General features: G+C 35.8%; 1 protein-coding gene across 1 annotated transcript; it reads left to right on the top strand.

Moving 5' to 3' along the window:
* Positions 1-1,920: 1,920 nt before the first annotated feature.
* TOZ (Transducin family protein / WD-40 repeat family protein) lies at positions 1,921-15,384 on the top strand. The gene is made up of 14 exons (XM_059577756.2): positions 1,921-2,313; positions 3,115-3,297; positions 5,045-5,194; positions 6,572-6,789; positions 6,936-7,212; positions 7,939-8,073; positions 8,668-8,786; positions 10,618-10,774; positions 10,962-11,208; positions 11,289-11,365; positions 12,398-12,517; positions 13,623-13,753; positions 13,829-14,003; positions 14,663-15,384. The coding sequence occupies exons 1-14, from the start codon at positions 2,017-2,019 to the stop codon at positions 15,011-15,013; spliced, it is 2,637 nt and encodes an 878-aa protein (XP_059433739.2). The 5' UTR covers positions 1,921-2,016; the 3' UTR covers positions 15,014-15,384.

Below are 15,384 nucleotides of genomic sequence, written 5' to 3'. Positions count from 1 at the left end.
TTGGAGAGCATGTCGTATGGAAGAGTAATGTTATATATTACACTTTCATTCCACTTAAATGAAATGATGTGGCAGTGATCGTTAGTTTTGGAATTTATTTATTTATTTTTTTCAATACGGACTGATAAGTACTGACACATTAACTCATTGGGATAAAGATGTATATAACATTATTCTATATTGCAGTTATATCTTTAAAATTTACTGGGGTATTCTATTGCGTAAATTTCGTTAAATATCAACTATTAACTTCAAAATAAATGGTTAAAATTTTGTCACATCAATATTTATCACTTTTACCAACTCAGTATTCTTAATAAGTATAGATATGGCAAAATTTCAACTCTTTAATTTGAAAGCAATGGTTGAGATTTGAAGAAATTTGTATCGTAGAATATAATAACTTTATAAGATCTAGATATCGAGGAAACTAATGTTTGTCATAAATATTGATATACTTTTGACATATCAATTACAAGTTCAATAATAAGCCTTGAATTTCAAAAAATTATATTATATAAAAATATTTTAAAAAAGGGGCAAGTATAAAATAAATTCCTAAGTAAACGTGTCATTACATATCACTACCGCGTGGCCGGACCATATACCCCCACTATTGGGGTGCGATTGATGGCCTTCTCAATCAACTCTTTGCTATACATCACCGGCTTCATCAACATGTACTCCAAGTGCGACCAATTGGAAGATGTTGTTTTGGTTTACAATCGCCAAACTCATGATCTTAATGCGTTTGCCTGTAACTCAATCATGTATAGGTTTGTTTTAAATGGGCTCCCCCAACTTTTTTTTTTAAATATAGATTTTACAAAATTTCTTTTCTAATAAAGTAAACAACAAATTATTATTTTTATTTGACATGGCATTGACAAACGTTACTAATTTGGACGGAAAATATACAGAATGACCCAATTGAAACTTGCAAAAAAAAAATGAAGGAGCCAATTTTAAAAATCGAGAGTAATTTGTAATGACTAGTTTATTCAATAATTTTTTTTTTTTACTTGCCCAAAAAAAGTAATTATATAATATTACAATAATTGAACGAGTAATTATATACTGTATTCTTAATCTTTTAGATTAATTTAGCAGTACCGATTAGTTATTGTAAAGAAAATAAAATTAAAAGCCGACAAATATTGCCACATCATCAACGTAATGAAAAAAGTGAAACAGAATGTAATATATAATAAGACAGTTTAGCAAATAGTTATGAAATAGGGCATGGTATAAAGCTTTACTTGAAAAAGTTACCCATCAAGTTGAATTTTTCGTCTAACTTTTGCCTGAACCCTAATTTGCTTGAGTAATATTATAAGTCTTCTTAAAGTCATCTTAAATGTGGTGTGACTTTTAAAATCACTGTTGAATTTGAGATGTAATTTATTGACTTTTGATATATTGGTGATTTTAAAAGCGACGTCACATTTAGGATAACTTGGTCCATTTGAGAGTGCGTTTTTAAAGAAAAAATCTATGTTTTTAAACCAAATCGCAATTTTGGAGTGTTTGAGATTGCGATTTTAAAAATGCAAAATTTAAAATCGTGAAAAAATTTGCGATTTCTATAAGCTGATTAGAGGGTGCTTATTTGAAAAAATATGAATTTAAACCAAAATCACGATTTTGCTTAAAAAAATATGTGGGGCAATATTTAACTAGCCATAAAACCGCAATTATATGCTAATGTTATCCAAACACTCAATTAATAAAAAAAATACTTCTTAACATGTTTTACCAAACGTCTATACGAATTTAAAAATAAGTGATTTCAAAAATACAAATTTTAAAAACACAATTTTTAAAAATGCACTTATTAAAATCACTGCCAAACATACTTATAGCATTACTCAATTTGCTTATTAAAAAGTGTGGTTTGTGGTTCCCCCGTGGACAGCAGACGGTAGGGTGTAGACAGTAGAGAGTAGACTCCTCTTAAACCCCGACTTCCTCGGCTCTATACCCTTAAACCCTAATATCTCTCTCTGTATCTCTCTCATGGCTTCCCTACCGTTGAAGAAAAACTACCGCTCCGTGCCGGCGCTGCAACAGTTCTACACGGGCGGGCCCTTCGCGGTGGCATCGGATGGCTCGTTCATCGCGTGCGCGTGCGACGAGTCGATCAGGGTCGTCGATTCGTCCGACGCCTCGATACGGTCCACGATTGAAACCGACTCGGACGCCCCCTCGGCCTTGGCGCTTAGCCCCGACGACAAGTTTCTCTTCTCCGCCGGTAAAAGTCTCCAGATTAGGGTCTGGGACTTGTCCACCCTCAAGTGCGTGCGTTCTTGGAAGGTAAATGCTTTTGAATTTGGGCCCTCTTTGGTTTGCTGCGAACAAATAGAAGAGAAAGAAAGTGAATGTGTATTTTAACTGTAAAGAGAAAATGCTTTTGTGAGTGATATATATATATATATATATATATATATATATATATATATATATATATATATATATATATATATATATATGCTTTTGTCTTGGAAGGGAGTTTGATTGAAAATTTAATGTGGATTCTGTTTGGTTGCTAAGAAAAGCGATAGAAATTTGGGTTTTTTACTCGAGCTAAAAATGGAATATTTGGGCTAAATTTAATGGATGAAATGGACAATTCTGGTGTTGCGGAGTAAATGAATAAATATTTTGAAGTAACATAGGAAATTAAATCTATTGAGTCAGGTGCGATTAGGGATGAACCAGTCCGAATTGTGCTGTCTGGCTTTTGAGGGGAAAACAGTTAGTGAAGTAGGGTTGGTTTCCTTGCTGAGAAAATGGTGCAATTTGTTTTGGTTAAAAGGAAAGGAGGAAGGTTGAGGAGTAGTAATGTATTGGTCTTGTTAACAAAGGAAAATTTTCCTTGACTAGGTATAGTTAATTGAACTGTAATTTTTTTGGTTGTGGAGAAAACAAAAGTGGAATTAGGGCTCTTCTGCTTGTTGAGAACTGAAAGAAGATTATTTAGCTTTTAGCAATGATTTTCTTCTGAGTTTACGAGAAATGAAAAGTATCTGCAGTTGGTTTCTCAGCATCTTACATATGGTTGTATGTTTCTGTTTTTCTGGGTTATGACTGACGTTTGTTTTTGGCATTGAGTAGGGCCATGAAAGTCCAGTGAAGGCTATGGCATGCCACTTGTCTGGAGGATTGCTTGCAACTGCAGGAGCTGATCGGAAAGTCCTTGTTTGGGATGTTGATGGTGGCTTTTGCACTCATTTCTTTAAGGGCCATGCAGGGGTTGTTTCCTGTATTATGTTCCATCCTGATCCAAATAAGTCACTAGTAAGTTCCAACTTAAAATGCGACTATACTCTTATTTTACTAGTCAACAATGTTTTGGAGGTGATATTTGTTGATTATTTGTGCCATCTTTGTTTCGCACATTACACTTCAATATTATATTGCTTGCTTCATGCTTCTTAGGTCCGTGCTTAAGTTTAAACTATACCATAATTGAACAATTGGATAGAATATTAAAGGCATGTTATTTTTTGGTGGAATTAGACGCCATAAATTTAAAAGTACTAGGGTTTCCAATGTTGGGATCTTTATGATAAAGTCTTGGAATTTGTAAAATAAAATTGACAATGTTAGCACTATAAAACAACATACACAATTGTGTTCTTCACAGCTGGAATCTCCAGCTGTGGCTCTTCCAAGTCCCCTTATTTTTCTCTTTGCAGGGTCTTTGAAGCATTTCAAAAAGTATCTTTTAAGTTGTTAGTGGTGCCTTGGATCTCATATTCTCAAATGCTAGAAGGAAGATATTTGGAAACTGAAAATCCTTTTTGTGATCTAGAGCTCTTCCTTATTGGACAAACCTGAGAAATATTTCCGGAAACATCACTTGTAAAGCCCTGCCCAGCTATTATAACATTTTCAGGCTGAGAATGTTCTTATGGGGTAGATTTGTCTTTGTACTCTACAGATGTGATAATAGAAACTGGATGATTTCTTATTGGTGTGGACTTCGCCAGTCTTGATTATGGAATGAAGCTGATGTGACACTGTGTCATGGTGTTGCTTATGGCGCACTTAGAACCTTCCAATTAAACCAATAGTTTCAGGAAGCTTAATTTTGTTCTTGTACAGAATTTTTAATATGCAGTTAACTGATTAGAATAAGTGGGGCATGCCTTTTGGATTTCTATATGAATTAAAATACTACCCTCTTAATTTTTGTATGGACTCTTGAAAGGTGGTTTGTGCTTTATTTACATTGAAGAGGAGATAGGCTTTCATCTCAAATTTTTATGGTATTTGTATCATTTACATTTACACAAAGCCAAGCCTGGGCAAGAGGAGGTAAAGGATACCTGGATTGAAAGCCTCACTCTTGAAGTGAGTTCTCTTCCCTTAGTGGGAGGCTGGAATTAGTCTTTCTACGGGCATTATATGTAGTCAAAGGACTTTTTAAAGCATCTACATTTTAAGGGATTTATGTATTTCCTAATGTTCGAGTGTGTGCAAGCACCATGTGTGATTGATATGCCCTTTGTTCTGTGCAAGTTATGCAGATGTGCAGTTTCTGCGCGTTGCACTGAACGAAAGGGACAAAACAGTAGTTATGTTAAGGATTTAAACAAATCAGATGTTTCTAGTTCGAATCTCCCATTCCCCCTCTCCTTGGAGCCAATTACTTACCGAAAATGTTAAGGATTTAAACAAGTATCATTCTACAAGAAACAACCATGATTGATTCATAGCTTCTTGATCTACTTCGATTCAAGGCAAATGCTGGGTTCATTTGTTAATGATCTTTAGGTTTGCATTTTGCTTTTTAGTAAAAAAGCAAAAGCATTAATGAACAACTTCAAACACAAAATACTCACGAAACATTTAAAACTACTTTCATCTTATGTCACATTAGAATACTTTTTCAACTAAAAAACAAAAAAGCACCACCCAAAGGGCATTGTCAAACAAACCCGCATATTTTTACTTCCTTCTATTCCTTTCAATAATTTATTCTTCTCAATTGCATTTTTGAGTTGCATTTTCAACTTATCATTCTGACTGGTGTTTATAGCTTTTCTCCGGAAGTGATGATGCAACAATACGTGTCTGGGATATTTTACACAAGAAGTGTGTTGCAACATTTAAAAAACATGATTCAGCAGTAACTTCTATGGCTATATCTGAAGATGGACGGATTTTGCTCACTGCTGGAAGAGATAAGGTAGGGATCAACCTTCTCTGATTTTTGCTTAGAGATGTGGTTATCTTAATATACTTATACTTGTATTGGATGATATGTAAATGCATTTGCTTTGCTTCAATTTTGTGCATTTGCTTTCCCTTTAATTTATTCATGTGGCCCTTTTATCTATTTCAAGTCAGACACATTGGAGGCAACAAAATCCGACCAAAATTAGCCAACCTACGTGAAAATAGTGTTCTTAGAAGGGTCTCATAGAATTGTTTTGGTAGAGGTTTGGAAGTCATGGTTAAGGATTAATTACCTCCTCTTCTGACACTTTTATCTTTGATTAATCCCTCTCTTCCTGTTCATATTCTTTCTTCCATAAAATGCATTTCTTGTGTAAATTCTCAGGCAGGTTGAATTATTTAAGCTATCATCTCTACTGATTCAGGTCAGAACTCACTTTTGCTAATTTTAGCATTGATTGGAGATTCCTGAATATCTGGCCAATTCTATGCACGATGAGGGGTTTAATTTTGATATTGTACCAGACCAGGCCAAGTTGCCCCTAGTTTTCATCCATACTTAATGTGGAAAGGATGCTCATGAGGGAATTGAACTCATAGTACTGTAATCAAAGTCATGAACAGAGGATTGTGGAGAGGATTGGTATGTAGTGTTAAATGTATAATGTATTTACGACCTGTTTCCTCTTTTTTTTTTCTTTGAAAAAGGAGTGCCTTTGTCCGTGTTGATAAGTTTACATGACAAATGCTAAAAAATGTTGATGAGGGAATGGAGCGACATTGCTCCCCTTGGCATGTCGATTGTGTCCACACAGTTAATGCAGATCTTATGTGGCTATGCAACTTCTAATTTTTTGGGGACACACACACACAAAAGGAAGAAAGAGCGAGAAATACATTACCTAAGATGGCCAATTGTGTCTAGGTTTCAGGGCTCTTTGTAGTGTCTTCTAACCGAAAAAGTGCTGAATTCTTGGTCCTTCCCCCACCTGTTTATTAGACACTAATTTCTTTGATTAGTGGAAAAGATTGGTAATCTTTTCTTTTTATCCCTTCCCATATTCTTCAATGTACTTCCAATGAAATCAATACTTCTGATACTAATGATTGTTTCCTACGGTATAGAGTATATTCAGATTTTCTAACTATATCAATGTCTTCTTGATGTGTGATGTTTGTTTCTTACAGCATAGGCATTTTGTTTTATGACTAGATTGTTGTAGTTTATGTCACAGGCAAATTTGAATATGTTTATGTCAAGATGCGGAAATGTGCTTTGGTATATTCTGTGTTAGAATATTATATACATTTAAGGGTTGCTTCTAATTCAGTATAGTTGGCCAACCATATAATTTTAGCTGAAAATTGATGTATAGGATTATTGCAGGTTGTACACTTGTGGGACCTTCATGATTATGGTTTCAAAAAGACTGTACTTGCATATGAGGTACTTGAGGCTGTGTGTGTAATTCGTTCTGGGAGCCTTTTTGCTTCCTGCGTGGCTTCATTTTATGAGCAAAGTGGGAAGAAAACAAGTGGGTCATCAGCAATTCATTTTATCACAGTTGGTGAACGTGGGATTGTAAGAATATGGAACTCTGAAAGGTGAGACAACAAGATGGTGTTTTCCTAGTATTTTGTACGTTTCGTTAAATGGTTGGGAGGCCAATGGGCCTCTCTATTTTTCATCCATGGTTATATTTAGAATGAACTGCAGTTTGAGTCGATTTATGTTACTTTTATTTGAACAGTGCAGCTTGCTTGTTTGAGCAAAAGTCATCTGATGTTACTGTCAACTCAGACATGCGTAGGGGTTTCACATCTGCAGTTATGTTACCTTCAGATCAAGGGTTGCTTTGTGTGACTGCCGATGAGCAGTTTCTTTTCTATGTCCCTGTAGAGCACTCTGAGGAGATATTTAAACTTACCCTAAGCAGAAGACTTGTAGGATACAATGAAGAGATTGTGGATCTGAGGTTTTTAGGTGAAGAGGAACAATTTCTTGCTGTTGCTACAAACCTTGAACAGGTAATTTGCAGTAGATTCTTATCATTTTCAAAATTATATGTACTGGTAGGTTGCAGTTGAGGCTCTAAATGCTAGTAATAGCTGAAAAAGTTGACATGATCTTCTAATTTATGATCATTCGATCTTATCATTGTTTCTTTTTTGATGTTTTCCCAGTAGCATTTGAATCATATAATCCTAAAATACTTTGATCTTTAATAACTCTGGCGGCAAATATCTTCCAGCCTCCCAGGGAGGTTTGCTTGTGTGTCAGTTCAGCCACTCTGTACGGCATGTATCCATATGTCCTGGACGGCCATTCTTCTACTATGAGGTCCTAGAGTATTTGCAAATTCTGCAAATGGGTTTCACTAATTGTAAGGAGTTATTATTGTGCATGTTTATACCTTTTTACGAGATTCGTAACAAGCGTCTTTTTAACCATCTTTGGTTACCTTTCATTTTCATATACGTTTGTGTTGAAATATTTTGTTATTCTTGAAAATTTACATTTATATTTGGATGAATGTAGTGTACAAGTAAAAGCATAAGCTACCATATGAGCATTAAATGAATGGAAAATGTATTCATGATCTCGTCAATACATAAGCTGGGCTGTGGTCACAATGTCCTCTATGCTGGGCATAATCATCTAGATACTTAGGAATCTATCTGTGTTACTGAAGAAATGTGATTTCAGTTTTGAAATTTGCTTCCTAATATGTATCTTAATTTGGACACATTCAGGTACGAGTGTATGACCTAGAAGCCAGGTCATGTTCTTATGTATTGGCTGGTCATACTGAAACTGTTCTATGCCTTGACACCTGTGTATCAACTTCTGGAAGAACTTTAATTGTAACAGGAAGCAAGGACAAAAGTGTAAGTTCTATTTTCTTCTTTGGCCCTCAAGGCAGCTGTGGTAGACTTGCTTTGATTTCCTCTACCTGTGTAGTTTGCTAGTGAAACTAAAATGGTAGCCATCAGCTCAGCTTAAATGGCTCGTCCTCTCCTTGTAAGAGCTGGATGGAGGAAGTGCTAGGTTTAGGACCAACTGGGTGCATAACTTACCAATCAAAAGGGAAAAAAGAAGTTAAATTGTAAATTTGAAATGTGGCTGTTATGGGGAAAATCAATTATTTTGTCTCTTCATAATATATATATATATATAGTTTAAGGAAAAAGCAAATCCTTCTTACATGAAAAGTATACAAGAGTGACTATCACCCTAAAGGTGTTTGAAATCTAAAAAGTTTACAAGATCTAAGAGATTCAAAAAGTATACAAGAGAGGCTACCACCCTAAAAAGGGGTCTCTGTATAAATGATACTCTCTTGCTCTCTTTCTCTCTCTCTCTCTCTCTCTCTCTCTCTCATACACAAATGCACACAAACAGACTAGACATACACCCTTACTCAAAGAGATTTATATGTTATATGTAATGTTTTTGGATCTCTAATTCCATTCTCAATATAGGTTAGGCTGTGGGAAGCAGGAAGCGGATGTTGCATTGGAGTTGGTGTAGGTCATACGAAAGCTGTTGGAGCCATTGGTTTCTCAAAGAAGCAGAAAGACTTCTTTGTTAGTGGTAGTCGGTGAGTGCTTACTCAACAATCCTTTTACCAAGAAAATCCATTTGACCATTTATTCATGTTTACTTTGAGTGCTCTTGATTTGGTTCTCATGTTGATGCTTTCTATTGCACAAGTCATTACTCTAGGGGTCAAGGACAAAACTAGGATATTTATGAGAGGGGGCCAGGTGTACTTGTAAAATAAAATATAAAATAGTATTTTATAATAATTGATTTATGATTAGATCTTCAAATTTTTATACAAAAACATGCTTTACATAAATTAAAAAATGGAAAAAGTACACACACTCCCTTCGAACTACCACTCCATTGTCAATGTTACTCCCAAACTACCAATTTTGTCAATATTACTCTCAAACTACCAATTGTGTCAATGCCCCCCCCCCCCCAATAAACTACCAAAACAATGTCGATGCCCTCCCAAAGTCAGCAAAAAGACAGTGATCTTAAAAAAATTTCAATAAGACAAAATATCCTTGTGAATTCTGAAAAAAAAACTAAAATTAAAAGCAAAAAATAATTTAAAAAACAATTAAATTAAATGACCCCCTTGATATTTCTTTTTTTTTTTTTTTTAGTTTTTTGTTATAATTTTAAGATTTTTTTTTTAAAAAAATTTTATGAAGGATATTTTTGTCATACGGGGGATATTGAAATTGTTTTGGTAATTTAGGGGGGACATTAACACAATTGGTAGGTTGGGGGGACATTAATAATGGGGTAGTATTTTGAGGAGAGTATGTGTGATTTTCCCTTAAAAAATATATTTAGTATATGATATTATTTATTTATTTTTTTTTATAAGTAATAAAAATATCATTAAGAGCGGAAAGTGCAACCCAGGCACACAAGAAGTATACTAGAGAAATGCCTATCTTGAAGTAGAAAAAGAACAATAAAATCATTAAAACTAATGAACAATGGAGCTGAAAATCAGCTATCCAAGTATAAAATGTATAAAAAACGGAATTAAGCTCCTCCAAAGTTGTCTCAGTCCTTGAAATTTTGATTGTTTCTTTTCCTTCAAAGGCTCCACAAAAGGCAAGAGGACACAATCTTCCACACAACAACATTCTAAGAGCTACCGCATGTCCACTAGCAAGCAAACAAATTAACCACCTGGCTAGGCATAACCCAAGATAGTCCATAGCGATTGAATAAAGCTTTCCATAAGTTTTTTTTTTTTTTTTTTTTCAAGCAACCTCAATGGGAAATAAGATGGTCCATAGACTCTGCATTCCTTTTGCACATGTAGTACCTATTGACCACAATGACATGCCGCTTCGGAAGGTTGTCCTTAATAAGAATCTTTCTTAGGGCCGCTGACTAAGTGAAAAAAGCCACTCTCAAAGAAACCTTGGTCTAACAAATACTCTTCCAAGGAATAGGAATGCCATCATACATGCAAGGTCCCTGTAAAAGGAGCTAACATCGAACATCCCTTTGTTTGAAGGGGCGTACCAAAGCTTGTCTTCTCTTTCCCGTCTCACTCTATAAGAATACAACAAATTGAAATACGAAGCTAGGACATCCACCTTCCAATTGTGAGCCACTCTAATAAAGCTCACATACCACTAGAAAGACCCAAATGAACTGCAATAGAAGCATCCTTCACTATCTTTCAATTATGAGCTTCACTATCTTCATCATTGCAATTGAATGCATCTATGGTTGTTTTATTTAACACTTGAATAAATATGTATAGATCCTGAATCATGTGTTTTGTTAAAGTTGATCTTATTCCTATCTGTTCTCCTATTCCTGTTTGTTAGAGTTTCTCGTACTTGGTACTATTTTGTCGCTCTTCATAACCTTTATTTTTGTTTTGTTAGTGATCTTACTCTTAAAGTGTGGAGTTTGGAGAGTATGTTAGATGAGGTGGTACAGCCTCTTAATTTGAAAGCAAAAGCACTTGTAAAAGCTCATGATAAGGATATCAATTCTCTAGCTATTGCACCAAATGATAGTTTAGTCTGCAGTGGTTCTCAGGTATGTAATTTTTGAGGCACAGCTCTTTTGCCTTCTGTTTTATTTTTAACATATTTTTTTATTGCTGAGAAAGCAGAAATGCTATAGGCATTTAAGGCATTGCCTTCCTGAAGTTACTGTGCATTTGTGGATAAGATTGCTTCATTAAGTTTATTTGCTGAATCTTTTTCTTTTTGTTTTTGACTAGGATAAAACTGCTCATGTTTGGAGGCTTCCAGATCTGGTATCAGTTGTTGTGCTTAAAGGGCATACAAAGGGGATTTGGTCGGTAGAGTTTTCTCCTGTTGATCAATGTGTCATAACAGCATCTGGTGATAAAACAATAAGGATGTGGGCTATTTCTGATGGTTCATGCTTGAAAATATTTATGGGGCATGTATCAAGTGTATTAAGAGCATCCTTTCTTACTCGTGGGACCCAATGTGTTTCTTGCGGTAATTTGGCTGAAAGTTATCTATTTGGCTTTATCTACTGGTCAGATGACATTTATAATCAGCTAAATATTTGTCTTCAGATGCTGATGGTGTGGTAAAGCTATGGACTGTAAAAACCGAGGAGTGCATTGCTACATATGATAAGCATGTGGACAAGGTGCTGATCTATCTATAAATAATTGTCACTGTTTCTAACAAACTTTCTTCTCAGTTATCTCCTCTAGATTATGTAGACTATATTGGATCTTATAGGTCATCTCATTCTGTAGATCTATGTATCATGCAAAAAGTGTCTCACCAAACATGTTACGTGGTTAAGTAGCTGCACATAAGTGAGAAGGAAGCTGAAGCCTCGCTTCTGCTATTTTGTATGTTTGACCATTTTGTTGCTGATGGTCACTCTTCTGCATATATCATAATTGGTTGACTTGGATAATATATCTTTTGATGCACATTGAAGTCTAGGATTGAGATCTGAGCATTTTTTAATTGATATTACCTATAAAAAAAAATGATTGAGATATGAGCAGGGATTTTTCCCAGGTGATTGGCTACGCTTGAGTAGTCTACAAAGGGCGAAAGCAGCATCTGTTTTCTTAGTCTCAATCTGTCTCATTTCTGGTCCTCTGGGTTAGTCACCTTAGTGTCTAGTTTATAAGAAAGTACACCTGTCAGCTACTTATAGTTATAGTTGTCTGATGGAAACGCAAGTTAGGTCAGCTTCTATATGTTGAACCAGAATGTCAAGGTAAATAAAAAAGTGATCTCACATCGATGAGAAACATCCATGGAGAGAATGGAGCTCTTGGAAAAGAGTTGTTTCATTTCCATGATTCTTTTAAGGGCCCAGCAGAAAAGAAAATGGTACAAGGTTCTGTCCATTATTTTGAGGGCCTTAAGCCTTTGTGGGGCTCTAGTTAAATGTCAATTTATCTGTAGTATAATAAAGTTTAGAAGTGAACAGCATTGCAGGCTTTGCAGCCATGCAGGCCTTTGTGGGTGGCAGGGAGTGGCTGACCCTGCTACAAATCTGTGTGTCCATTCAGATTTTGGTTGCCCTTTCCTTTTGCTTACAGGATTTACCCTGCAGGTTTGTGGGTGGCAGGGAGTGGCTGACCCTGCTACAAATTTGTGTGTCCATTCAGATTTTGGTTGCCCTTTTCTTTTGCTTACAGGATTTACCCTGCAGGTTTGGGCCTTGGCTGTTGGGAAGAAGTCAGAAATGCTTGCTACTGGTGGCAGGGATGCTGTTCTCAATTTGTGGTATGATTGTACTGCCGATGATAAAGAGCAGGTGTTCCGTAAAGAAGTGAGTTGTCTCACCTGCTATTTTTGATACCTGACCCAAACCATTCAGCAAAATTTGAAGTTGTCTTTGCTTATATTTCCTGTTTCAAAGGGTTCCACTTAGGATTGTGAATAAGCTGCATCTCTATTCTCTATTGAGACTTGTTTCATGTTTCTCTGTACAATGTTCTTCAGTAGTTGGGCAACAGTTGTCAGTAGTCTTTGGTTAATATATAGAAATGTACGTAAAATAATAGATTAGCCAGTCTTTGATTTTTGTTTGGACTCTCGGTACCTATCATTATCTCCTGATGTTAACGTGTCAATCTTTTTAATTTCTACTGTCAACAGAAGTATGCTAAATTCTTGCTGTTGCTGATTGCTCAGTACATTGAATAGTATCTAGATGACTGGCATAGTCAATGCATAATCTATCCTAAATCAAACTTGAACCTGTTTCAAGTGTAGCAGTATGAACATTTATGTGAAGTGTGGTCTAGGAAACTTGTAGAATTTAGGATGGTGGTGTATCAAGTTTAGCTAGTCACATCTACGCTCTCACTTTAAAAGGCTTAGTCAATTTGGGGTTTTTTTAGAATTCCTTATAAAGTTCATTTTCACATAGTAACTAGGCAATGTAAGACTTAGCACTCAAAACTATTTTTGTAAACCTACTCTATCTGCGCTTCTCCTCATCTTTCTAATATGGGACCGATATGTTACAAATTTTTCTTCATAAACTCCTGACGTCATTGTCAGGAAAATGTTATGCAGTGCTCCAATACAACATGGCCGGATGTTACTAAGTGGCTCTGATACTATTTCTAATGACCTAGGGAAAAACGTTAGCCATATCTGTGTTATCACCTCAAAAGACTTAGTCAATTTGAAGCTTTTTTAAGATTTATTATAAAGCCTAATTTCACCTATTAACTAGGAAATGTGGGATTAAGCACTCATGATTATCTTTATAAACCACTCACTCTATGTGGGTTACTCTTCAACTTCTCAATATGGGACCAAGGTGGTACAATTTGGATCGTTATTATTTAATATATTTATGCATTTCGACCAAATCTTATATCATTGTCATAGAACTTGTGGCTTATACTTCGATGTTTATGCAGGAAGAAGGGGTTCTGAAAGGTCAAGATTTAGAAAATGCTGTATCAGATGCTGACTACACTAAAGCAATCCAAATTGCATTTGAACTTCGCAGGCCTCGCAAACTTTTTGAGTTGTTTGCTGAACTTTGCAGGTTAGGGACATCCTTTTTTTTTTTTTTTTTTCCTTTCTTTCTATTGTCTTTAGATTTCTTATGAGTCCTCTGCAGGAAGGGAGAGGCTGAAGCACATATAGATAAATTCCTTGATGCTCTTGGCACAAAAGAGTTTGATCTACTGTTTGAATATGTTCGAGAGTGGAATACAAAAACAAAGCTCTGTCAAGTTGCACATGTCGTGCTTTTCAGAGTTTTCAACATCCTTCCTCCAACAGAGATTACTAAGGTGGTTGTCTTACTAAGTATTCCTGTTCTGGCTCTTTAAAGTTAATGAAGAAAGAATTTCATAAGATAATGGCTCAATAAATTGAGGTAACCATCGAAATAAGTTTAGAAATTTGGTAATCTAGGGCTTCAGACACCAGCAGGGTTTGAGGGACACCCATTTCTGGTATCAAAAAATCTTGAATACAAAATCTTGATAGATGTTAGTCACCAGCAGGCCTGGGATATCTGTCATTCATATGACAAATTCTCTGCCGTAGGCTCCCCCTTTTCTTGTCCTCTCTTTCTTGGTTTTTCTTGTTCTCCTTCGTTTTGTTGGTTGTATTTGCTCAGAAAAAAAAACTTGGTAGTTTTTGTGGATATTGCTTCGTGTTGTTTCAATAGGACCTGCAGCTCCTGGAGCTTTTGTTTTTGAGTGCTATAACACCAAATTGTTCATAAAATAATGTGTTGAGTTCTTGCGCTGAAGACAGTAGAGGATCTACTCTCTTGTCTCTCTTTCTCTGTCCTTCCCCCACTAGGGGATGGCACAGTGGCAGAGTTGTGGCAGCTTGTTATTCTACTTTTTCTGTGAAAAATAAGCTGAATAAAAGTTCATGCAAAGTGTATCATCCTTATATTCTGCATTGTATTTTACTTTTTGATGCCGTGAATTTTCAGATAAAAGGAATAGACGTACTCCTTGAAGGTCTTGCCCCATTTTCTCAAAGGCATTTCAGCAGGACAGACAGGAATGTAAGAGACACATTTTTGGCCAACTATGTTCTGACAGAAATGTCAGTTATTGAACCAGAAATTGATGCAGAAGAGAGGAAAGTTGAGTCTTTGATGCATTCTGATGTCAAGAACGCGGATAGGGTGCTTTTGACGGGAAATGCTGATGCGGAGCCCAAAAATACTTCCGAAGATCTGAAGGCATCCTCGAAAAAACGGAAATCAAAGAAATCTAAAGACAGTTCAAGCAAGAAAGCTAAGGGTGTGGCATACACGAAGGTTGAAGCTATTTCATAGCCGGCATGACACATCTCAGACGCTTTCACCCTGTTGTATTTATTCAATTTTGATTAGGCAGGCCTCTTTGGTCTTAGATTCCTTCACGAGTGTTTGCGCGAAAGTGCAATGTTCCAATCCAATTTGTAAAATATGTGCCTTTCATTCTTCTTTTTCTCTTGTTTAACCTTAATCAACCCCTTTCTTTTTTGGGTGATCTAATCATTAGTATATGAACCCTCGACACTCAGAGAGTCAGAAAACATTACGTACTGAATTCTGATGCCCAAGGCAATGCTTATTTTGAGTTTTTTATGTGCTGCAAAACCGTGACAGAGATTTTTTTTTTTGGTTATTTTTCCTCTGTTTTTTATACGAAAAACTTCTCTACT

The sequence above is a fragment of the Corylus avellana genome, chromosome 2 (genome assembly GCF_965113065.1).
Source record: "Corylus avellana chromosome 2, dhCorAvel1.hap1.2, whole genome shotgun sequence".
Classification (NCBI taxonomy): domain Eukaryota; kingdom Viridiplantae; phylum Streptophyta; class Magnoliopsida; order Fagales; family Betulaceae; genus Corylus; species Corylus avellana.
The sequence above is the reverse complement of the archived record's forward strand: the minus strand, read 5'-3'. Positions and strand labels throughout refer to the sequence as shown.